Here is a 25,985-nt window from a genome sequence, read left to right on the forward strand (position 1 = left end):
CTTCTTGTTGGCTTAACTCCTGGCCTGCTGCCATTGGTGAGGCCAGTTTACTCTGAAGCGAGACTTCTGAACATTTATTTTTCTCAAAGTTCAGCTCAACTGCTGAACGTTTTGGAGAAAGGAAAAAGTTAACTGCAGTCTATGTCCCTGCTTCGAGAAGTTAATCAACTCCTTTGTGCCTCAGTTTCCTCTTTTGTAAAATGTGAAGAATTATAGGAACAGCTACTATCTAGGAGTATTGTGAATATTAAATGAGTTAATCTATGTAAAGCATATAGAGCAATGTCAGGCTGTTCTCATAACCTCTGGATACATGTGACTTATTAGTAACTATGTCACGACCATTGAACTTAATGCTACATTTCCATTGCCTTATGCTTCTGGGTCTTTTAGTATAGGTGAAAAATTTACATTTTTCCTCTAATAAATTTTGTTTTTTGGCTTGGGATTGTTTTTCTAACCTGGTGGGACTTTTTTGACTAGACCCAATCATCCAACGTATTGATTATTATCTTGAATTTACTATAGCACACTACCAGAGTTCTCTCTCATTGTGAATGATTTTTATTTATTTAACAAACTGATTAAGGGCCCTATTATGTGATGTGTTCCTGAATGCATGTGAGTATGTGTGTGCACACAGGAGTGGTTAAGGCAGGGATATAACCTCCTCATCTCAAACATGCATATAGTTTTTAATCACTGTAAAATAAGCTAAATTTTAAATGAGAGTCTGAGATGAGGTCAGGTAAATGAGATATTGGCTGTGGGCAGAGTTTGAAATAATTATGCCATAAAGATCTAGTATGGAACACTGATGCTTTGCATGGTTTTTATTGGAGAAACTTCTCTTGCAACAATGCATGCCACGAAAGAAAGTTTTTTTTTTTTTTTAATCTTATCCCTTAACATTTAAAAATATTTAAATATATCACACCTTAAGGGCATGAACAGAGTGAGGTCAGTTTTGTTTAACAAAAACAGGGCAGCCTGTGAGGCTTGAAAAGAAAATCAAATATAGGACAAATCATAAGAAGCCCTATTTTTTGAAGGGAGTAGTAAACCAAGAAGTGATCCAGACAAAAAACATCAGGTAGGTTTAAGACTATTTCAAATTTATTTGTAGTAAGGGTTTTCCTTGGAGAACGCGAGCTTCGTGGATGAAGAGATAACCATCAAATAAATTTGGGGGAGTTGATAGATCTTAAGCTTTGTAGAGAAGTGAGAGCACAGAACGATAGGGGGAAGTACGAGTGATACCCTGTGGAAGAGAAGGAAGTGCTTTTGGTAGCCAAGGGGCCTACACGCCCAGGAAGAACATGAACCTGCCCTGCCCTACCCTGCCCTACGCTGGAAGTTTCAGGACAGGTCTGAGCAGAAAATGTACTGCATTGTGACTTTGACATCAAAGATGGCAGTGGTCCTGAGTGCAGAGGAACATTTCCTCTTATAATTCATGATGAATGTGATGTGTTCTAGGCTGTTTGACAAATCATTTCATGTTTTCTTTTCTGCAGGATAAAGGATTTGCAACACTGGAACATATGATTTCTCATTGCATTTGTCTCTGGAATCTTAAGGTTCTGTCAGGGGTGATAGCGATTTCTAATTCTCCTAAGAATCATGTTGCCGCTTAATCAGAATCCAAATTGGACTGATTAAGGGTCTGAGGCAGTTTGTCAACTCCTGCATACTTATGCTGATAAGGAAGTTGGCTAAGATTGTGTTACACGTAAAGAAAAGAGGCTGCAAGGCACCACCGTTCATGCATTCAACCAACACTTAGGCCTGCCTCCTGTATTTCAGGCACTGCACCAGGCCCTGGGAATTCAGAACCAGCTGAGACATGGTCTGCTCAGGGAAGCCTTCTCGGTGGAGGACAAAACAACAAGAAAAGTGCCATTGGAGGCCTGTCCTAGGGCATATGGCAATATAGAGGCAGGACGGCTACATCAGCTCTGCCGTGTCCTTAGGTAGAACAGGGAGTAAGGATCAGAGCAGTATCTCACTTCTAAACCAGACAACAAGATTGTAGGAGCTTTCCCCTGACCGGCAAAGGAGTGGCTTTTTAAAACAAGCCAGATATCCATCTTCTAGGGAGACCCTGGCACGTGCTTGTTGCCTCTGCCAATTTTTTGTGGACGGAAATCCCTAGGAGGGAAGAGCTGGTGAGTGTTTGGAAGTAGAGGAAGTCCCTCGAAAGGGGCTGCATTTCCTAAAGGGTGTCCCAAAGGGGCTGAACTATTTCCATCTGGGAGAAAAAGACTCCGGCAGGGAGGGCACGGGAAGGTGTATGTCTGGAGGCGTGTCAAGGCTTTTTCCATCTTGCCTGATGGGGCAAGAAGGAAAGATTTGTTCGTTTTATTTATTTATTTTCGATTTTTAAAGATTTTTCTTTTCCCTTTCCCCTCCCTCCCAGCCACTCCGGTTTGGGTTTTCCATATGACTCATAATCCCTTCCGAAAGTGGAGTCGAATTCATAAAAGTGGTGGAAGGGGGGGGGGGGCAGGCTGGGAGCCCCGGGGAGTCTTCACTACCTACATTCCCACTCAGTCCCCGGCGCGAGCGGCGGCCGGGGCGGGGACGCCCAGCCTGCGCCGGGGATGGCGGATACTATTCACACCCCGGCGGCCGGGACCCGGTGACTGGGCGCGGGAGGGTCTGCAGCGGGCGGCGCTGCAGCAGCAGCCTCGGCACGGCCGCCGCCGCCCGCGGGCGCGAGTGTGCGCGGGTGTGGAAGGCCGGCGTGCGGGCCGCGAGGGGTGTGCGCGCGTGAGGCGGAGCGGGGCTCGCCCCTCGCCGGCGCCCGCCGCCCCGCCGGTGATCGCTCTCCGGCCGTCTCCAGCACCTTCGGCCCCCCACGGCCGTTGGTCCGGGCGGGGGAGGGAGAAAGTGAGACTCGGTGTCATCACCATCCATTGTCAGGAGGGGAGGAAATTGGAATCCAGCAGTGGCGAGCAGCAGCTGGGCGGTCACATCTGGGAATGCAAAGCCGACCTCCCCCTCCTCCTCCTCCTCCACCACCTCCTCTTCTCTCACCCAGGATCACTTCCGAAACCACTTCGCCTTCAGCCCCTGCCTCGGCCAGAGGTTTCATTTTTAACTGAATATTTGCGAAAGCTGGAAGCGTGCGAGGGGGGTGGGGTGGGGTGGAAATAGCGGCTGCTTCTTTTCCAGGGATTTATTTAATGGGGATGTGTTCAAGGCAAGAGCGAATTCAGAAGGATATCGACGTCGTGATCCAGAAGTCCAGAGCCGAGAAGGACTGCCTGTTTGCAGGTGAGTTCTCGCCTTTCCGGAGCCTCCGACCCAGAGCCAGCTTCCCTTGCCCGCCCGCCGCCCCCCTTCCCAGTTTTCTGACCGCGACGTGTGTGGCTCGGGCTGGGGGTGGGTTGCACGTCCCTGTTCCGGGGTTCATTTGGCAACAGCTGCTGCAGCGGAGCGGCAGCCAAAAGGGGGAGGGGGCGCCAGCCTCTCCCCTACTCCCCTCCCCCCCCCCCCCCCCCCCCAGTCTGGGGCGGCCACCAGCTCTGGGGGCAGAACCACCGTGGCCCGAGCCGGGGTCTAGCCAGAGGGGCCGTGCGTGGTCTTTTTACCCCCTTGTGGATGCCCGGAGCGTCCCAGCCCGCCTCCGGGCTTTCGGCAGCGGCGGCCGAGCCGGGAGGGGAGGACCCGCGGGTTTGCGCAATGGGCTGAGCGGCGGCGGCCGGGAATGGAGCCCGCTGCGCTGCGCTACGCTGCGCTGGCTGGCTGCGCCCGGCGCCGAGGCCCCCGGGGGGCAGCGCTGGCCGGGTCTCCCCGCCTTCAGCTCCAGCTAGTCCCCACCGACTGGCAGCGCGTTGCCCCGGAAAGAGAAGGGACGCCCGGGGTTTCCGAGGCGCCCTGCTCCCCTGCCTGGGGGTCGCCTTTCGTCCATTTTGCTCCCCCGGGAGAGGGATCGGATTTTGCTTTCTCAGCCGCGAGCTCCGCGGGGGCAGCTTCCGGCCGCCCCTACCGGGAAATTCCCGCCGTTGCCATGGCACCCGGCACTTGTTGCGGGGGGCGGCCTCCCGCGGCACCTGGCCCGGGGTGCGCAGCATCCCCTTCGGCGTGGCGCGGAGAGGGGACCGCGCGGCTCTCCAGCCCACGCCTGCCGCCCCGCCAGGCCTTCCCCTGGCTCCACTAAATAGGGGGCCCAAGTCCTGACCGGGGTTAAAAACCCAGTTAAGGGGTAGCTTTTAACAGGACTTTTCCGTTTCAGATTTCAGATACTCAGACTCCACCTTTACTTTCACCTACGTTGGCGGCCCCAAAAGGTATTTGTGTGTATAGAGTTGCTTCATTTCCTGTTCACAGGCTTGTGTTTCCTTTGTTCTTAGCATGTTCCTTGTTTGGGTATTTTTTTTTTTTTTTTCTTGTTGCTGTCCTTTAGCCACATCCCGAACTTGAGGTCCCTCCGTTTTAAATAACAGAGGGGAAATAAATATGCCCGATTCAAGTGTGTCTAAGATCACGCCACAGGCAATGAACAGAACTCTTGCACTGTTCATGTTCTGCTGTAGTAGCTTCTTGAGACGTTTGGGGGTTGATGGAGTTAAGCGGGTGCAGAACCGGAATACTAGGTATGAAGTGAAATACATAAAAGATGAAAGATGTCACAAAGTAGTTCGATCACAAATAATAATTTTCCTGGTGAGTTGGGGCTGCATGTTTCCATATTTTCTGAAGGTTGACATAAATATTCAGTCTCCCAATTCTCCATACCTTTTTTTTTTTTTTTTTTTTTTAAGGAGTGGTATTTTGTTTTTCACATTTAGTTTTGGAAAGAATTTGGAAGTTCTGTGTAGCTGGAGTGTATCACTTCTCTCTCAAGGGGGAGGTAGGACAGATGCCTATATTAGTAACAGATTGTTAACAGTGTGAGAGAAGTCCAATTCCAATTTTGTATTTAGGAAGTAGAGTTACAATGAAAGGTAGCCATTAAAATGTGACTTGCTGTCTTCACTTGTTAAGTTAGGATTTTCTGGGACACAGGTTTAAAAGAGCAGTGGCCACATGTGAGAACTGTCAGAGATTTAGCCTTGCTGTTAGGACATGACACACAGTATCATTTGATCACATTCCAAAATGTCGCTTAGCTAATGGAAATGTTTATGAACATACAAATTGCAAAAGAAGCTTTCCTCTGTAAATACATTTTTTTAAGGTTGGAATTAATGTGAATCTTTAAAATGCTTAGGATCTGTGCTGAAGTCTAAATATCGAAAAAGCTTTAATTAAGATGGTTATCACATTTCCCATATGTACAGCCTAAGCCTCAGGATTGGTGTATTGATTTGATTAACTAGTTGAAAATAGAACACATATAACATGTGTACTTACTGCGAGAGAATAAAATTACCATACTTCTTAATGTATTGGGGTGCTGTCATCTTTGTAATTATGAATAAAAAGAATAATCGAGAGGAGATTCAGCTGAATTAATGCTGCTCCTGCACTGACTGTCCCAAGGAGGTTGGTGTATATCCTTTTGGATTATTTTAGCAATTAAAATACGCTGTGTGGCCCATTGAACACATTCTCTCCCATTCTCTCCCAGATATCTATTCAGGTAGATATCTACTTGAGTAGTCAGTTTCACAGTTAGGTTGTTCACCCAGGGAGAGGTGAGGCCTGGGGAATGCTGTGGGTCGGTTTTTCAAATAAACTAGCTTATTTTCAGTAAGATACTTGAGTTCTTTTGGGCCCAGTTTACTTACCTGTACAATGAGGGAGTGAGCCAGACACTTAATCTCTAAGATCTGTTAGATGCTGCAGTAAGATTCTTTATCAGCAAATTATTGAACTGGTGTTAACACAGCAAGAGGTGGAGAAGGTATGAATGCCTCCAGGAGCAAAGCCAGGGGGGTTGGGATGAATAATTAACTAATTAAGATAACATCAGTTTTCACTGTAGGAACCAGTACCACGGTTGCTCTTCAAGTAAGAGAGGTTTCCTTTTCTATGTAATCGTATTAAGGGATAGTATTTTCTTCTGTCTCTGATTTAAATACCTGGGACTTGTGTCTGTCTTGCAGAACATACCGTCTGTTAAAGAAGAAAAATAACTCTTTGGGACTGTTGGTGTGATTGCTTTGTCTCCCCAAAAGCTTGTTCTCCAAAACAATATATAAAAGGTTGCTTTAGTATAATAATCATAATCCCTTTCATGATAATCCTTTATGGATTTATAGCTAATGGCAAAGAAGACATTTTTTTCCTGAAGAGAAAAATGCATTGTTTTCATTAACTACATTAGAATCTGATACTATGTATTTCTCATTGTGGCATGTCAGTTGGGCATTTAAAATTTTTTAAATCTCGCTGTTTTGATTTAAAGTGCTTATCAACTTCTGATATTCCATTAAGAGTGTCCTTTCAGGTAAGCTAGACTTACTTCACCATCAAAGGAGGTGGGAATCTTAAGGAGAGATAGTACATGATTATCTTGAATTCTTTATCATTTTCTCTAAACCATTGAGGACATATTTAAAGAATAATTTTCAGTTCAGGTTGTAGATAAATTAAGCCATTGTCTCTTTGTCACACATTCTAAGAACAAGTTACACTTTGTTCTAAAGGCAAAGGTTGACCTTACATGCTACTATTCAAATAAAGAAATACTATTGAGAACTTTTGTTACATGTGTATGTTTTATGTTTCTGTGGATAAGAGGAAATGCCCAGAGGCAGCTGTGTCTGGGCTGGCCAGTGGCCTAGTGAATTGGCCTTTCGTGTGGAGGTTGAAGTGCCCGTTAACATTTGCCCTTCTGCTGCGTCGGTCGACTTTCGGTGAGGAATTAGGGAGAGCCGATGGTCAGCTGGGAGACCGAGTTCAGTTAGTTTTGCCTCATGGGAAGGTACAAGGAATTCTTCTTCTCACTTTCAGATGTACAAACTGAGGCTTAGAGAGTTTAAGAAACATGCTGAGATGTACTCAGTTTGGTGAAGAAGCTACGGAGTAAACCCTGTTCTGTCACACCAAAACCTGCGCTACAGTAGTTTTCTCGGTCTCCTTGACCATGGGGACGCTTTAACATTGAAAGATTCTGTGGATACTTATTTGTGAGTGATAGTTTTAGTGTCATTTCATTGAGAAATAATGAGAAAGGAGGTGTTAAATGTTACGAATTTGGTTATTAGTACCATCTTCAAGTGCTTGAAAACATATGGTATGTATGCAGCCTAGATCACTTTATTCTAGCAATGCTCCTTGTAACACCTCTGATTCCCGGGTTCCTTAGAGGAACTTCACAGCCGTCAGTGGTTCAGGGCCTGCCACGGGCACCTTCTCGGCACTGCTGCTGGTTTCAGGGGTATGCCAGCGTCTGGCCTCAACTCTAGACAGTTTGGAAGTTTATGCAAAAGTCATTCCTTCCCCATACTTGTCATGCTTCTGATCTCCTGCCTCCTCCTTTCTCCCTGATCGATGGACAATAAAATCCTTAAGACCCACAAAGGTTTGGGGTTCTTCTGGTCCTTCATCTCACTTGCCATCGGTCACGCAGTTAGTGGTAGGTGACACAGAAAGGGTAAAGTGGGTAGTGACAGCTACTAGAGACGGGAGAGCAGGCTGAGTCAAGAAAGACAAGGATTGGGCAAGTGAGCCCGATGGGCCTGGCCGTGGACCCTGGGGGGTCCCTGGGGGTTTCCCTGATTGTGAGCTTCCAGCAAGGAAAGTATTGTGAGGATACAACTGAGATTTTAAAAATACACAAATAGTGTTGATAGTAAAAAAAAAAAAAAAAATTGAAAAGAAGAGATAAGCCAACAAAAACCAAAAAGAAATACACGATTTTTCCATCTTCTATTAAAGTATTAGAGTTTATTCTTTCAGAAGTTTTTATGTCTGTATTCATGTAAAGTATATACATCCAGATTGTATTATACTCTTTTGAGACCTCACTGTTTTTTTCACCCAAGAATGTAACAATGTCTTCCTTTTAGAAAGGACATGAGAATACAGAAATGTTTGTTAAACTGAGTTTTCTAATCAAGGAGTATGACTGCAGGACAAGAAATCTAATATTAGAAATTACTAATAAGTTAGAAACTTAGTATCTGGCAGAATGTGCAGAGTGTATATACATATATATAGTGTATATATGTATATATATACCCATATACCTTTTATTGTAGGGACAGACACTCTCTCACGTGGTCATTGGTAGAGTGGCATCTTTGGAAGTGTGTCCCGCCCCCCGCCCCATCTTTTAGGATTTTCTGTTCACGTAAATGTTTTAGAACATCACGTGTAACACTAACAATAGTGTCAGCAATCCCTCCAATCACATGCTACCTCTTCTTTCTCCCGTGCCTTTGCACGTGCTGCAGAACACCCGTCTACACCCTGTCTTCCCACCCCTTCCCCGCATTCATTGTTGGATCTTTGCTAAGCCAAATTCCCCTCTGAGAAGCCTTTCCTGGCATCCCCTTGCCTGTCCCTGTATTATTCTTTTAGTTTTTTTGTTTTCATATTTATTCATTTATTTATTTATTTATTTATTTGTTTGTTTATTTATTTATTTTGAGAGAGAGAGAGTGCGCGCATGAATAGGGGAGGGACAGAGAGAGAGGAGGGACAGAATCATCAGCAAGTTCTGCGCTGTCAGAGCGGAGCCCGACATGGGACTCGATTTCATGAACAGTGAGAGCATGACCTGAGCCGAAGTCAAGAGTTGGGTGCTTAACTGACGGAGCCACCCAGGTGCCCCACTGCTAGATACTTCTAAAACCATGTTGTCACATTGTGTTGTTAGCACCTGAGTTTACTTGATCGTCTGTCTGACCTTGAGCCTCTGGGAGGTAGGGCCTGTCCTATTCACTGCATTTTTCCCTTGCCCCTAGCTCACTGCTTAGTACACTATGTTTTCTGAACAAGTAGATATTGAATCAATCATTATAGGAATGCTAAAAGGTCTTTTGGCAGGTGGGGAGCAATTTCCTAACTAAATGACTAGGTATAGAGATAATCACATACTTCAAAAAGCCCCAAATCTGGTAATGTCACTTTCAGTGGACTCTCTTAAGAATCCAAAAGTTGCCTTGCCAAGTTATAAGCCCTGTGGCATGCTCAAATGCTTTCAGGGGACAGGAAGACAATGCAGTGGCTTAACATTTGAAGAGAGTTATGAAGACTGGCACACTGGAGAGTTTGGACTCTTAAAAGTATTTAATTTCAGTTTAAAAAATCAATAGCACTTTGGTGATCAAGCAAATTTTCTGGGGGCCCTAAATCACCTGGGCTCCCAGTGTTGGATTTCTTACTCATGGGGTGTCATGGAGAGAGACAAGCTACTTGATTGCAAAAGTGCATTTGTTTTGACTTTCTTAGAAAGGAGGAATGTACAAAGGTGTGCAGGAATGGGGACATTGGGAGGGTGGCAAAGTAGAAAAAGATCATCTGAAAAAGATTAATCAATTTCATTGTGAAAGAATTACATACTCACTCTAGAAATCTTGAAATATACAATTATTTTGAAACTATCAAGTGCTCCTTAAGATGTCATAAGGGAAAGAATGATCATTTTTTAAAATCAGAAATTACCACATTCCTCTTGGCAATGGGGACTTGCTTCCCATAATCTTATACTGTATCAGTTGCTATTTTTTATAGTGTGTTCCTTGGAGCCCTGAGAACAGACATTGGAAATTGGGGTGCCTGGTGGAAGGGAGTGCAAAGGAAGCCAAGTGAGGGAATGAGATCTGGGCTCTCTCATCCCTTTGTAGACTATAGCTGCTTTGGCTCTTTTCTGTGTACGGTTTTTTTGAAAAAAACTTTCATTGTTAAATGAATTTCAAAACCACTGACCTAAAATAGCCACCAATTTTTAACACGAATTTAACTTCATTGAAACTTACATATTAAAATATTTAAACCCCATTTACTTCACGGGTCAAGATAATACTCTTAATCATCTTTTTGGTCACAGTCTCTGCTATGCCTTTTGCCTACTGTACATCCTATGTTTGCAACAAAGACGAGTAGGTATTTTGTCAGCTATTTTACATTTTATAGCTAAAGAAACTTAGGCTTAGGCCATTTAAATAGCCTACAGTTAGTATGAAGCAGAGTAGGGATATATTTCAGTGTAAGTCAATGTTTATGTAAGGTTGAGGGGCATTGGTTGAATTGGCATGACTAGGATAGTTGGGAATGTTTGAGGTTGGGGAAGGATTGCTTAGTGGGATGTCAGCCAGGGGCAGTACTGAACATTCCACTGGTTGGCAAGGGAAGTGCCCGAGCCCAGCGCTGAGCATTAACAGTGAGAAAATTATGTACATTGGCTGTGGAATCCTTACACAAATATTGGGCTGATCCGTTTAAATTCCCCATCATTTCTCTCGGCAGCATTTTGAAAAATACATATAAGTGAAAATTTATCAGTCCTAAAAATATTTTGTAATTCTCTGCACAGATTTGCTGTTGGATAGATTGTGCTGTAGTTGATAAATCTTGCTTTAAGACAGCTGCCACTGACTTAGTGTGGAATTGTAAAGTTATTGGCATGTAATCTTTCTTTTTCATTCTCTAAATTTTTGAAATCTTATTTTCCATGTACCCCCAGGAAACGCTAATAAGAAATAGGTTTTTATTAACAAAATAAGGCTTGTCATTCCTATTTTATTGTGACATAATTTAGGTTTTCTGTTCAATTGTCTCACTTAAATGGTGGACACTCAACCCAGCCTATCAGAACAACTCGTGATTTCCTCGTTAAAAGAAGCTTCCCTTCCCAGCCTTTCCCTGGTATCACATCATTTGAACCTCAGGTCTCATGTGTCTCACCTTCCTCTTCATTTCTTTCCGCTTCATATGCTCCTCTGCTGACTCTTCCTTTGAAATCACCGTGGTCATCTTCATCCTTCCCAGGGTCCACATTTGGTCCCGGCTGTGATCACCTTGACTTACGTGAGTCACTTTAACCCAGTGTTTAAAAATTCTAGATTAACAGCCCCTCACCCATCCAGTTCATTGATACCTGAACTCTTTTAAGTATGAATTTAACCGTAGCATTTTTTCTGCATGGAAGCCTTCAAATGTGACCAGGGTTTTCTCCATATCAAATTTAAGCCCCCATTCTTGGCTTTCTAGGGCAACCTTCCTATCCAGTCGTATGCATTTCTTAGGCTTCCACTGTTTGTTTATTGACCTGGTCTCTCCATTCAACAGCAGGTTGTATTTAGTGCATTAAGCATGCACAGCTGTTGAAGGTTTATTGATTGATAGATTCTGTGTCACAAAATACGCTTGCTTTGGATATCATGTTCATGATTTTTATTATCACCAATGCCAGTTCATTTAATCTTTTCTTTGACCACAGGTGGCATCTCTGTGAAAATATATGATGAATTTATGGTCAAGAAGGGGATAGAGTAAGATCATGAGTAGGACAAACAGAATAAGACAAAGTGAGATCTGAGGAGGATGGGATGAGAATATGAATAGTTCTGGGTAGTTCTCGGTTCATTACAGAGTAATGGCAACAACAAGTTTTGGGTGTAGTTCATTTGCATATCAGTGACATCCCAGTTTATGGCTGACACCTTCTTGGTATTAATGGTGGTGGGAGGGGGAGGGATGCCAAAGCAGAATGTTAAATTTAAAAGGGAATCATCCACTTAAACCTTTGTGCAGTCTGATCAATTTTCTCTGTATAGGAAGTAGCAGAAAGCTAGCTGCTAACAGACTTTCCCCAAGAGGGTTTCTTTCTGAACATTTTGAAATGTAGATGGAAAAGATCTTACTCATGGCCTGCAAGTGTCCTTAGGATTTATCAACCAACTCAGAAGTGCTGTAGTTATTATTCCAGGAATAATAGTAGTTGTTATTCCAGGAATCCAAGAATCACTTATAGAATATTTACTGTACACAAAGTGTAGATTGGAGCCAGAGACTCAACGTAACTACTTTACATTTGTTAGGCTTTCACAGCTATGAAGAAAAAAGTTCAGACAGAATTGGAAAACAACAAAAATGCTGTTAAGGACAGAGCTGTGTCAAAGAGAGAAAGTAAGTCAAATAAAGAAAAAAGTCACAAAAAATCAATATTCTGTTTAAAGACTAGAATTCTGGTTCCCAGCAGAGTGCCTAGAATACAATAAATATTTCCTATTATTTCATTAAAAAAAAAAAGTTATTTATTTTGAGGGGAGGGGAGAGACAGAAAGAAAGGAAGTGAAAGAATCCCAAGCAGATCTGAGCTGTCAGCACAGAGCCCGGCGTGGGGCTTGATCCCACGAACCATGAGGTCATGACCTGAGCTGAAATCAAGAGTCAGACGCTTAACCAAGTGAGCCACCCAGGCGCCCCTTTCCTACTACTTCTTAAACGACAGTAATATTTTTCTTACATTATGTGATAACATTCCCAAACTGTTTAATTAGGTGTTAGGTGTATGGCCAAATATGTCTGGGAAATGCTGAGATAAACAATATTAAACCTTTCTAATGGTTGGCATTTTAGAGCTTTTTATATATTACTGTACATTATGCATATCCAAGAGGTGAATGAAGTCTTCAGGCTTTCTCAGACTTATTTGAGCACAGATCTGGAACGTCTTGAGAGAGTTGTTTTGTGGAAAACACTTTGGCAAACTCTGAGTCTTAGTCATTAAGAATAGTTTTTGAGTAAACAGCAGTATAGTAGAAATAGAAATTGCCGATTCACATTGAGCCCTGAAGAATTTATTTTCGGTGATTTTTATAAAACTTGCTTTATGACCAGGAAAGTTTTGGTTAAAGGCATTTGGCATTTCGTGCCACTCACTGTTTTGTATGAGGGTTTATTTCTCTGTGTTTGTCACTTTGTCCTCAGTCATGTTGAATCCATTTATAAGGGCTTTCAACTATTCTTCTTCACAGCCTTGAAGCCAGCAGGACCCAGTCTGGTGCAGGATTAGAAGTCAGCCTCATAAGGAAGTGTTTGAGATAAATAATGATTTTTGTGTAGCAGGAGTACTCATTATATCCTCTTGAATTCTGCCACTTTGACTGCAGTAGGGCTTCTTAGTGAGCAGTCTTTGGTGGAGTATATACTTTTGGAGAAATTCATGGTAAGGGAAATCTGGAATTTATCTAAATGTTTCTTTCTTTCTTTCTTTCTTTCTTTCTTTCTTTCTTTCTTTCTTTTTTTTTTTTTGATAAATTACATCTAGAAATCAATGAAAATATTTTATACAATTTCCACCCAGTGACCAAATGAGAAATTTACTGAAGGGGTTTTAAAATCTTTCTCAGAGTTTTTCCAGCATTAGTCAGGAAACAAAGCAGACTCTTTTAATTTTTCAGACAGTGTCAGCCATTAAACTTTAGGAAGTCACCTTACTTTCGGTAATGCATGAATGGAGAATGAAGCCAATGCTTTAAAGTGTACTCCTGTGGACTCAGGGCCAGGTGTATATTTTAAATGATGCATGTTAACAGTAGACTCATTCTTACATGAAAAGTCCATAGCTGTGGTGATTCAGGGAAGCCAGTGGAACCTCACAGATACTGGGAATCCAGTAAATTCTAGGTTTTTCGTTTGAAGTCAGTACGCAGAATCTCAACTGAGTGAATTCATGGTTGTGATAATACGTTTGTCAGTCTGTATGTTTCTGTGGCATTGATCTTCTTAAGAACAAAGTCTTAGATATTGTTATGGTGAAGATCTAAGCAGGATGTTAAGATCCACTTCATAAGGTAGAAGCTGCTGCTGTCATCATTTCTCATTAAAATGCACCACAGCTAGACCTGAAAAAAAAAAAAAAAAAAAAAGGCCCTCTAGCTGTCAAGCAGTCATCACTTTATTATCACCACAGAATTTGATATGATTTCTCTAGTGAATGGTCAAATTCATTTTTAGTTAGCTAGGAAAAAAGTTTGAATAATTCACTGTGAGCCAGAATCTTTCCTGATTCTTTTTGGAGCAGTCCATCCTTATGGGAAAACCAGCCTAGAATGGTGATTTAATTAATTCAATTAATATGAGAATTGCATATTCTTGGCTGAATGTGACGCCCAAATGATAAAATTTGGACCAAGAAAGATTTTATTTTATTTTTTAAAAAGTTTATTTATTTATTTTGAGAGAGACAGAACACAAGTAGGGGAGGGGCAGAGAGAGAGGAGGACAGAGGATCCGAAGCGGGTTCTGGGCTGACAGCAAAGAGCCCAATGCAGGGCTCGAGCTCACCAACGTGAGATCGTGACCTGAGCCAAAGTCGGCCACTTAACCAGTGGAGCCACCCAGGCACCCCAACCAAGAAAGATTTTAAACTTCATTTTTTAAAAATCATACTAGTTTGGTTTTCTTTTTAAGATGAAGTATAATTGACATACAGCATCGTATTAGCTTCAGGTGTACAGCATGATTCGATATTTGCATGTAGTATGGAATGATCACCACAATATGCCTGATGAACATCTGTCACCACACGTAGTTAGAAAATTTTCTTTCTTGTGAGAAGGACTTTTAAGATCTACTCTCCTAGCAACTTTTAAATATGCAATACAGTGTTATTAACTGTAGTCACCATGCTGTACATTATGTCCCCATGACTTAATTAGAACTAGAAATTTGTACCTTTTGATCCCCTTCACCCATTTCTTTTATCCCCATCCCCATTTTGATTTAATATGAGCTTTCTGTGTTGACTTCCTATGTCATTGATTTAAAATTTCCAGTGTTCTCGGGGCGCCTGGGTGGCTCAGTCGGTTAAGTGTCCGACTTCGGCTCAGGTCATGATCTCACGGTTTGTAAGTTTGAGCTCTGTGTCGGGCTCTGTGCTGACAACTTGGAGCCCGGATGGACCCTGCTTCAGATTCTGTGTCTCCCCCTCTCTCTCACCCTCCCATGTTGATGCTCTGTCTCTCTCTGTCTCTCGATAATAAGTAAACGTTTAAAAAAAGTTAAATTTCCAGTATTCTCAATTCTTGATGTCCAACATACACGAAATCCTTTCCAGCTGTAGGTAATTGGCATGGAAAAATCTACTTAGGGCAGGAGTTTTGCAGAAGCTTTTTTTTAAAACAGAAGTGTGACATTTCCTGTCTTTGGGGTACATTCTCGGAAATGTTACATTTCAGACGCACTTTTAAATGAAAATACAGGTACTTACCATTACATACCTATTAGAATGGCCAAAATTCAGAACATTGAAAACACCAGATGCTGGTGAAGATGGGAAGCAACAGGAAGCCTTGATTCATTGACAGTGGAAATGCAGAATTGTCCTGTCATTAGAAGACATTTTGTCAGGGGTGCCTGGGTGGCTCAGTTAGTTAAGCATCCAACTCTTGACTTCAGTTCAGGCCATGATCTCTTGGTTTGTGAGTTCGAGCCCCGTCTCGGGCTCTGTGCCGACAGCTCAGAGCCTGGAGCCTGCTTCGGGTTCTGTGACTCCCTCTCTCTCTGCCCCTCCCCAGTTCGTGATCTCTCAAAAATAAATAGCCATTAAAAATAATAATAATAAAAAAAAGAAGACAGTTTGGCAGTTTCTTACAAGAATAAAGATGTTCTTACCACAGTGTCCAGGAGTCACACTCCTCTGTATTTACCCAAAGGGGTTGAAAACTTAAGTTTACACAAAACCCTCACATGGATATTTATAGCAGCTTTATTCAAAACTGCAAAAACCCGGAAGCATCTAAGGTGTCCTTCAGTTGGTGAATGGATAAATCAACTGTGATACATACAGACAATGGAATATTATTTAGCACTAAAAAGGAATGAGCTACCAAGCCTTGACAAGACATGGAGGAAATAATTCCTATGACTAAGTGAACAAGACCAATCCGAAAGGCTGCATACTGTATGATTCCATCTAAATGGCATGCTTGAAAAGGCAAAAATATGGAGACAGTGAAAATATCAGCGGTTGCCAGGGGTTACAGGAAATAATGAATAGGCAGAACAGAGAGTGTTTTTAGGGCACGAAAAATAACAATGGTGCATACATGTCATTATACATTTTTACAAATGCATAGAATGTACAACACCAAGAGTGAGCCCAAGGGTAAACTATGGACTCTTGGTGATAATGATCTGTCACTGTGGGTTCATCATTAGTAACAAATGTACCACCCTGGTGGGGGCTGTTGATCATGGGGGAGGCTCTGCATATGGGGGATAGAGGGTATATGGGAAATCTCTGTACACTTTGCTCAATTGTGCTGTCTCCAAACTGCTCTAAAAATGAAAGTCTGTTAAATAGCCAGAAAAAAAAAAAAGTCAGGTGCTTGCCAAGACTTTTTCAACTTCTAAATAAGGATTCTGATCTGTAGAAAGTTTAAGAACTTCTTTTTACATGATACAGGCATGTAAATTTGAATTAGGAAAATATAAAATTAACGATTTTTATTAAATAAAAGTGCCTTGGCATAAAACTAAAATGCATAGCCTATATTATGGATTTAGTATGCAGCTAATTACATAGCAGACAGTCACCATTTTAAATTATGTTTCTATCAGTTTTTTCTAAGTATACTAAGCAATAAATAATCAGTATTCCAAGAAATACTAACAACTATTACAGAAATTCTATGCCTGTTAATTTTTTAGTTGCCATAGAAATACATAATGCCGGTGAACTTTTCAAATAAAATCAAGTAGGAGTTGGTGCCATCAGATACTTCTGTGGCTGAATACTGAGCGTAAACACAAAACATATTTGAAATGTGTACGTTGTTGTCTTTCTTGCACACGTGATGCACGGATGCCCCCACGGACATTTGTGTGCACATACCTGCAACACGTTGAAGTTACAATGCGTTTTAAGTTTTCCTCCTAAACATACAAAAATAACCTAAATTGCATTTGCAGACATTAAGAAAATAATAATATACCTACTTCTTTCTCCCTAACCACCTCCCCACCCACAACATGCACATACACATGCACAGGCACACAGTTCTCAAAGATAGAAAGTAATGAGAACTTCATCGCACTGGAAAGTTTTTGTGGGCAGGAGGAGTAGGCAGGTGAGGGACACCTCATAGTTTAAAAAACTAATGATTATGGCTTTTAGAACCACCACAGATATACATACAATTCTTGTAAGTCCAGCTTTAAATTGGACCATGTTTACAGATTAATTGTAGTCTAAATATTTTTCAGGGTTTATGAAATTGCATTTTATAGTTTCCAAAGGAAATATTTCCAGTGTTGGTTGAGTTATAAGATTATTATTTTTTTAAATGTTTATTTTTGAGAGAGAGAGAGAGACAGTGCACGAGCTGGGGAGGGGCAGAGAGAGAAGGAGACAACAGCAGAGATCCTGATGTGGGGGCTCGAACTCATGAACCGTGAGATCACGACCTGAGTCGAAGTTGATGCATAACCGACTGAGCCACCCAGGCACCCCAAAGTTATAAGATTATTTTAAACATTCTTTGTAACTCATAACATTACAGTGCAGTATAACAGAATGGACAGATTGATTTGGTTTCCTTTTAAATAACCAAATGACTTAACCTCTTTGAAAAGTCTTGATTTTATCATCTGTGAGATGGCGGTAATATTGCAAGGTTTTCAGGATTGAACTTGATAATATGCTTGGGTCCTGAAGACTACTGTCAGGCTCAGTGGTTTGCTAGAAGGAATCACAGGGCTCAGAAAGCTGTTATACTCACAGTTATAGTTTATTATAGCAAAAGGGTACAGAATAAAATCACCAAATGGCAAAGGCTCATCGGGCAAAGTCCAGGAGATGGGCACAAGTTTGCAGGTGTCTTGTCAGTAGAGTCCTATGGACACACTTAATTTTCCCAGCAGTGATGTGGGACAGCACAGGCAAAGTGTTGCCAACCAGAGAAGCTCACCTGAGCCTGGGTGTTCAGGGTTTTTATGAGGGATCAGTTACAAAGGCATGTTGCACCTTTATGAATTGACCTCAGCTACTCAGAATCCAGCCTCCCAGAGCAAAAATGGTTTCACCATACATCACATTTGTTAGCATAAACTGCCTGAGCAAAGTGGTATTGCATGGCCCAAGACTTAGGGCATACAGAAGCACTCTTACCAGGCAGAATATTCTAAGGGCTCAGAGCTTATTTCCTTGGAACTGGCCCAGGGCCAGTCTTGAAGACAGGCCTTTCTTGGGAATGTGCAGGCTTTGAGCAACCAAGGCTTGCATTAACCCTTTCCTGCACATACGCTGATGTGTCCAGCTCAGCACCTGTCAGAGCAGGCAGTACTTGATATCATTAGTTAAGCACTAGCCCAATTCCTGGAACCAGGACCTCAGGAGCAGGCAGAGTAAGGAAAAAAAAAATTGCCCCCGTTTTTTGGTAGGACAACTGCTCTGACTGGTTTGGAAATATAAAATTTTCTCCATTTCTCTACTATCATTGAATAACAATTTCTAATAAAAATTACATTAAATGTACATAAAAGTAAAAAATAGCAATAGCATATGTTTATTTTTATAATTGCATGCTATTTTTTTTCCCCAATAAATAACAAAGCATATGTTCACTCGTTTAATTGTGTGCTGGGTTTTTGTTTTTGTTTTTTTTTTCAGTGTCACAAAGTGCAAGGTTAAACTTTTATCATTTTTAGAATCTAAAGGTTCTCCAGACTCACTTTTGGCCATTATCAGGTCACCACAGCATTCAGTGATAATGCTTTTCCTCTCCACTAGTCTAGATTCCTGATCTTCACCTACAGTTCTAGAATAGTTAGGATTTTTATTTATTTATTTATTTTGAGAGAGAGAGAGAGAGAGAGAGAGAGAGAGAGAGAGAGAGAGCACGCGCACGTGTGTGTACATTCACAAGTGGGGGAGGGGCAGAGAGTGGGAGAAGGAGAGAATCCCAAGTAGAGAATCCACACTCGGTGCTGAGCCCAACTCGGGGCTCGATCCCACGACTGAGATCATGACCTGAGCTGAAATCAACCATCAGACGCTTAGCTGACTGAGCCACCCAGGTGCCCCTAGAATAGTTAGGATTTTTTATCTAACCTGAAAAATTTTATGTTTTTGTTTATATTCCTTATTTGCTTACCCTTGTATTTTTTTTTTCTCCATTCTTTACCTGAGTTGTGTAATACTGGAAATTAAGTAGTTTCTCTGGAAAGGCAGCTGAAATGTGTTTTAGGGCCACCACAAGAGCCTTTGTCTTGCAGGTACCTTGCAGTGTCCCAGTCTCCCTGATCCTTAGGAAGTCAGGGTATATTCTGATACATGCAGCAGTTTCTGCTGACTTTTCTTGCATTTTCTGACATGTAACAACCTTCTCTGTAGGGAAAAACCTTTTTCTGTTGTTGCTGTCGTTTTTATAGGGAACAACTTTTAATTTCACGGCTGCATCATCGCTTTGCCCAATAGGCAAGTGGTGGTTCCAGGGCTGAGTGACACAGGGTAACCATGAGATGAAGTGCAATAGTCTGTTGAGGGTCAAGCTCTCGCTTTTGCTGATGCTGGCAGATAAATGTCACAACTTCCTCCTACACAGCAGTTAGCTAAAAAGTTTCTTTCAATATATGTATGTATGTATACGTAAGTGAAAAGCATGAATTTTGTTATCAAGAAATAACTGAACAAAGGCTCACTAAACAACTGATACGGGATAAACAGATCCTAATTCTTGCTTCTAAGTTACTGTCACATTTTTGTCCCAAGCAAATTTCTCATTTATTCCATGGAAAGGGTAAATGAGAAGCCGTTGGAAGGAAAAGGTGGCTAAAGCAACTTTATACACTGGATTGCCTCAACATTTACATTTTTTTAAATGTGTATTTATTTTTGAGAGAGAGAAGGGGACATTGCTAGCGGGAGCGAGGGGCAGAGAGAAAGGGAGAGAAAATCTTAACAGGCTCCATGCTCAGCGAGGAGCCTGATGTGGGACTCAATCCCACGACTGTGAAATCATGACCTGGGTGGAAATCAAGAGTCAGATCCTTAACCAACTGAGTCACCCAGGGGTCCCAACAGCATTTACATTTTTAATTAAAGTATCTGGTTGATAATTTAAATTAATTTTAGGGGCGTCTGGCTGGCTCAGTTGGTTCAGCGTCTGACTTCGGCTTGGGTCATGATCTCACGGCCTGTGGGTTCGAGCCCCGTGTCGGGCTCTGTGCTGACAGTTTAGAGCCTGGAGCCTGCTTGAGATTCTGTGTCTTTTTATCTTTCTGCTCCTCTCCCACGTGCGCTCTCTCTCAAAAATAAATAAATATTAAAAAAAAGAAAAGTTAATGTTAAGCTGTGTTGTAAAGGGAAAGATCCTCAGATTCTCTGGGAGAAGGTGTTCGGGACCAGATATTTACCGTAGGCTCACCGCTTCTGCCTCCTTCCTTACCCTGCACCCGTGGTCTGTAGCCTTACTTTCTGTAGCCCCCTCCCCTCTACTTCACACCCCCTCCATGTTCTCTATAAGCTCCCGGTGTTTTATCTTTTTCCACAGTGACTCTCAGGGCTCTTGGAGTTGCTATGACACGTAAGGTGGGAAACAGTGTGGCTGAGCATAGAGGTCATCTGTGAACCAGCCGTGTTCCCTTTGCTCCTCCATTCACTCTGTGTGTGTCTGTCTTTGTGGAAGTCTGTGTACGATTTCTGTGGAGCAACTATTATCACAATTAAAGCATACCGCCTGGCAAATACACGAATTGATTTCCCCCACACCCCCCAGAAAACTTGCTTAAGTGCCGCACACTCAGAAAAGAAAAACACTGTTGTCTCATAAAGTATGTTTCACTTTCATGTGCCTTTCCTCTGCTAGAAACTAAGACCGCCCTGCTTGAAGGGTTAGCCTCTCAGTAATGTGGGAGGCCATGTGTAAGAAGACAGAATTAGAAAATCAGATTTAAATTAAAAGAGTAAAATCTTCATCTGTCTGGCACAGATCCATCAGCTCTGTATGTTTTTATGACCTAAGGGCATGCCCGATTTTCATAAAAGCAATGCATTAGCATTCAAACAAACAAGCAAAAATTATTTTTGATACCCTACTTGAAAGGGTGCATGAATACTTTAAGTGTATTAAAAATTTCACAGATGGTTGAAATTGTATAAAATGCTGAGTTTTACCTTTTTTCATGCATTAAAACAGACCTTGTTTTCTTAATAATGAATTTACATAGATACTTTCCCTAATAATAGGACATTAGTGAGTCTTAGTTCCAACTCAAAAGAATATGTATTTCTATAGGTATACTAGAACAATCAAATCTGTCTGATTCCATTAAAAATCCTACTTTTTCCTAAAATCTTAAAATAACTTAATGTCTTAACTATTTCTTGTTTTATTAAAAACAATTGTTTTAGGGGACGCCTGGGGGCTCAAGTTGTTTAAGTATCTGGCTTTTAGTTTCCTGTAGGCTCAGGTCATGATCCCCTGGTTTATGAGTTCAGGCCCCACAACGGGCTCTGTGCTGACAGTGCGGAGCCTGCTTGGGATTTTCTCTCTCTCCCCCTCCCTCTGCCCCTCACCCGCTTGTTCTAGCTCTTTCTCTCTCTCTCTCTCAAAATAAATAAATACATAAATAAACTTAAACAAACAAAAATGTTCCAGTGAAATACAATTGAGCAATTGAAATTTGTTTTCCCAATATCTACAAGCTTTTTTTTTTTTTTTTCTTTTTGGCCTTAAGTGTGTTTGGCTTTGAATTCAGTTCTTCCATTCTTGAAGGTCTGTTGTGTCACTGATCTATGAGGCAAACGCCATTTAATCATCCTGGATGTGGGCGGATGGTGACTTTTAAGCATCTTTTATTTCTTGTCCCTAAAATGGTGAGGGGGGCGGGGGTTGGCTTTGGGAAGCTGGAAAAAAGCGATAGTGAACATTCCTCTTTGATCATCTATAGTAACAAGTTTATTATTCTTATAGCTTCAAATAGTCTGAGAGCTTCATATAAAACTTAATTTCAGTTTCAACTAGTTGTGAAGCACTTAACCCAAAATAAAAGTCTTTGATTTTTAAGTTGTAGAGGAGACTCCAGAATCAAAACAGAAGTTTCTTTCATCCTGAAGTTCTTTAGAGTCTGTGAGAAGGCCTGAGTGAAAAAGCAAACTGTTTAGTTTGGTCATTAAGGGGGAACTAATTAATTCAGTGGTTACTGTGATTGGAAACCAAATAACCGAGCTTGTTAGAATCATTTCTAAAATGGCACAGACTTTGTTCAGGGACGAGAGGGAATGTAAAGACATGGCTTTGTGACATACTTTGGTGGTTTAAACCTTTCTTTGTGTTTTGTTTTCTTCCGTGCTTGATTTCGTAGTTATTATTTCACATCCTCTGATCAGTGCTTTGGCTGCAAAGCAGTGTAACTGTTGCTCATGGTACCCTTGGTCATATGGGCAAATGGCAGTACTGATGGTGGGGTATTGCTGTTTGGTCAAGGCTGTGTCGTTAGAAACTTGTTTTCCCAAATATTCAGTACATCCTCCTCTTCTGCTGAGTGGAGAAACCTAGATGTGAGGTGAGGCTGATTGAATACACACCGGGGTGGGGCTAACATTTGATGTCAGCTTCTTTGCTTGTCAATTGTTCGTTGCCTTTAAATATGAACAGAAAGGGTTACCACCAAGAATATGAAAGTAACATTTGCTAAGCTAAATTTTAATGAAATCATTTTGGCTTATTTATAGTCACTTAACATTTTCAGTTCATGTGTTAATATTAATTCTACTTACTGGAGAGAAAGTACAGAAAATGTTATTCAGTCTGATAACCACCTTGTTACTAGAGAAATGTAGAAGTTTGGCATTTTAAATATCGGATGTTTTAAGTTAAAAAAAATTGCCAGTGTCCTGTAGCACGGAGAGATAAATCTGTGCCTGCTTGTGTCCCTTTAATCTTTCCCTTATAAAATTAAGCCTAGAGGCCTTATACTATTTTAAATTTTCAAAATTAGGTCACATAAATGTTGTGTCAGACTTCCAATTCATAAGTAGTATCCTTACGAATAGGAATATAGGATATATTTATATCCTAATTGCTTAACTGTGGACCAGAGGTGAACTTAGAATAATGATGGTGTTTTCAAATGTTAGTAAACTGTTTTTCTGTGATCTCATATACAAGTGTGATGGCTCCCCGCCGCCGCCCCCCCCCCCCCCCCAGCTAATATTAGAACATATGGTCTGATACATGTGAGTACATTTGGGGAAGGCAGGACAGAAATCGGGATTGACCTGGAAAAGACTTGGTCCCAGTATTTGTGGATTAGGAGGGGGAGGGACCAAAAAGGAACTGGAAAAGCAGTGACCAGTAGACCGAAAGGTTTAGCAGCAGAACTGGGGTAGCGGGGCAGGGGCAGGGATTTCTCCTAAAAGGTTGAGGAGAGTTCCTGTTGTCACTCCCTGCTGCAGGGCTCAGACTGAGAGCCATCCACCTAGGAAATGATTTAAACACCCTGTTTCTAGCTGGAAGGTGAATGCTTTATTTACTTTGAGGAAGATGTTTGACCCCTCAGTAGATTCCATCAATTTCAGATGTAGTGTAAATACATTTTCCCTTTGGCTATTTTACAAGGACATTGAGGATTAATTGTATTTAAAAGAAAGTAGCTCTTGAACTCCGGCATGGAACTCCCAGGAGATGAGGAGCTGTTTATCATTTTCTCCTCATTCATTCTTTATTCATTCATTTAACAAATATTTGTTGAATACCAATTACACTGAAGACACTATAACAGGTGCCCTAAATGGGAATACAAAGATGAATGATTAGGGTGACTTCTGCCCTCTTTATATTATGTGTTCATATTTTATTTTTAAAATTCCCAATATGTGTAATTGTGCTAGGATATAACATTGCCAATCTGAGCAATAGTTGATCTTTGACCAATATCACTGACATATATATTTACTTTGTAAGTTCATTTTTCCTTTCCAATTTTAGAACTACTCTAACTTCTACTGTAAAAGATGTATAACATAACTTCATGTTTTTTTCCTAAATTATAATCCGTGCTATAAGAACTGTTTTTTCTTATTTAAAAAAAAACACAAGTAATACTAGTAAACAAACAAGAAAAACAGCTCCTTACACTTTACTTCTTCCATTTAAGATACATCTATCATATTTTTATTTATTTATTTTTACATGTGTCTTATTTTACATAGCACACCTAGAATCATTTGTTACTTAATGAAAATATTACTAGGTAGAGGCTTAAAAAAGTTTCTAATATTTATATTCTTTTTAAAAAATTTTTAAAGTTTATTTATTTTGAGAGAGAGAGAGAGAGAGCCGGGGAGGGGCAGAGAGAGTGCGAGAGAGATAATCTCAGGCAGGCTCAGCACTAGCAGTGCAGAGCCTGATGGGAGACTTGAACTCACGAAATGTGAGATCATGGCTTGAGCTGAAATCAAGAGTCAGACGCTAAACCAAATGAGCCACCCAGGTACCTCTCTAATATTTATATTCTTTAACTAGCATTACAAAGCATGTGTTAATCCATAGTTTGAATTAAAATATGTTAATTATCAGGGACATGAATTTAAGATATTTCCAATGAATATTGATAGGATGTTCTAGTACAAGAATGCATGCCTTTTTTGGGAAGGCTAGTGAAGATTTCCTAGCTTAGGTGATATTTATTTATTTATTTATTTATTTATGAATGAGAGAGGGGCAGGGGCAGAGGAAGAGAGAGTCTTAAGCAGGCCCCACGCCTGTACTCCAGAGTCCTGATCGTGGGGCTTGATCTCATAAGAGTGAGATCATGACCTGAGCTGAAATCCAGAGTTGGACACTTAACTGACTCAGCCACCCAGGAGTCCTTTAGGTGACTTGTTAGCTGGTTGGTTCTTGAAGTTCATTGAATAATGAGTGAACAGTTTTGACTACCAGCCTGAAAATGTTAATCTTTAATTTCAATCAGAGCAAGTGAAAGCAGATAAATTAATAATGTGTGCCCGATTCTCTATTTTGGGTTTGAAAAGAAATAAAGACTCTACCTCCTAAATTAGGATAGAAGGGAGGAGTATTTCTCTCCTTGATTATTTCTCAATTTGGAATTGTGTTTTTGGAAAAGGAAAATAATAGTGCTGATGTCAGTAGCCTTTGTCACTGCCAAATGACGTAGATACGTCGATGTTTTGGACTAGTTGTATAAAACCATAATTAAGCATGTAGTCTCAGATGAATATCTGTAAAGATGTACGAATGCTGAGCTAACATGAAAATTATGGGTTGGAAAAACGGTGCATTGAGAATAATAAGTGGTAACTAAAGTTATATATATATATATTCATTGATTCTGTTTCTCTTCAATTTACATAATGTCATAAAACTGATAAAGTGCCTAAGTGTAGACTTGACAGAGAACCAGCATCCAACTGCTGCTTAAATCACATGAGCCTGTCAGAAACGTTATGACAGTATTTTAGGGATAACTTACTGTTATTTGTGAACCACGGTCAGGAGTGACTTCTAGGACTCATTTGACTTCATCTTTATAGCATAGACTTTTAAAAATGATTATATCCGTATGGCTCCTTTGAAAGCCAGTTTAATAAGTGTCACAAATGGCAGATATTTCTCTTCCTGCCTGCTGTTCCTTCCCCAGAAGCAGGGTATGGGATGAGGTCTCTTTGTAGGTGGTGTGCTTGCTGGTCAATCCGGGGACTCGTGGTTCTTTTGCATTTCCATCCAGTGAAGATCAAATCTTAGCATTTCTGTTGCTTCAGCTGGTCCATTTATAGCAATTGCTCCAGACTAGTTATCTGTATGTTTCTTTTTCAGGAATGCAGGTTTTCTGATATTCCTAATCATTCTTTTTGTATTTAAAAATGTTTTTAGTTGATTAAAGAATGGGGATCAGCAATCCAGGAATTCCGGAATGCACAGCAGTCTTTCAGGGCATGGAGCACCACAGGAGAGCTGTTTGTCTTGAACTCTGTGTGTGTCAGGATGCGTTTATTTGCTAATGACAAAATACTCAACTCAGATTGGCTGAAATAAAAAAGAATTTTCTTGTTTATGTAGCTCTAGATTGGGTGGTAAACTGGGTTTCCGAGTTGACTGGATTAGGGCTTAACA

The 25,985-nt window shown here is 41.2% G+C and overlaps 1 protein-coding gene across 1 annotated transcript in view; it reads left to right on the forward strand.

Annotated features, from left to right (window-relative positions):
* Window positions 1-2,804: 2,804 nt before the first annotated feature.
* PARP8 (poly(ADP-ribose) polymerase family member 8) overlaps window positions 2,805-25,985 on the forward strand; it is a 177,686-nt gene continuing 154,505 nt past the window's right edge. Inside the window, exons 1-3 of the mRNA XM_019464319.2 lie at window positions 2,805-3,090; window positions 3,178-3,279; window positions 4,241-4,295. Coding sequence (XP_019319864.1) covers window positions 2,985-3,090; window positions 3,178-3,279; window positions 4,241-4,295 — 263 coding nt within the window. The 5' untranslated portion in view covers window positions 2,805-2,984. The remainder of the gene's footprint in view (window positions 3,091-3,177; window positions 3,280-4,240; window positions 4,296-25,985) is intronic.

The sequence above is a fragment of the Panthera pardus genome, unplaced genomic scaffold (genome assembly GCF_024362965.1).
Source record: "Panthera pardus isolate Hobbes unplaced genomic scaffold, ASM2436296v1 HiC_scaffold_2, whole genome shotgun sequence".
NCBI lineage: Eukaryota > Metazoa > Chordata > Mammalia > Carnivora > Felidae > Panthera > Panthera pardus.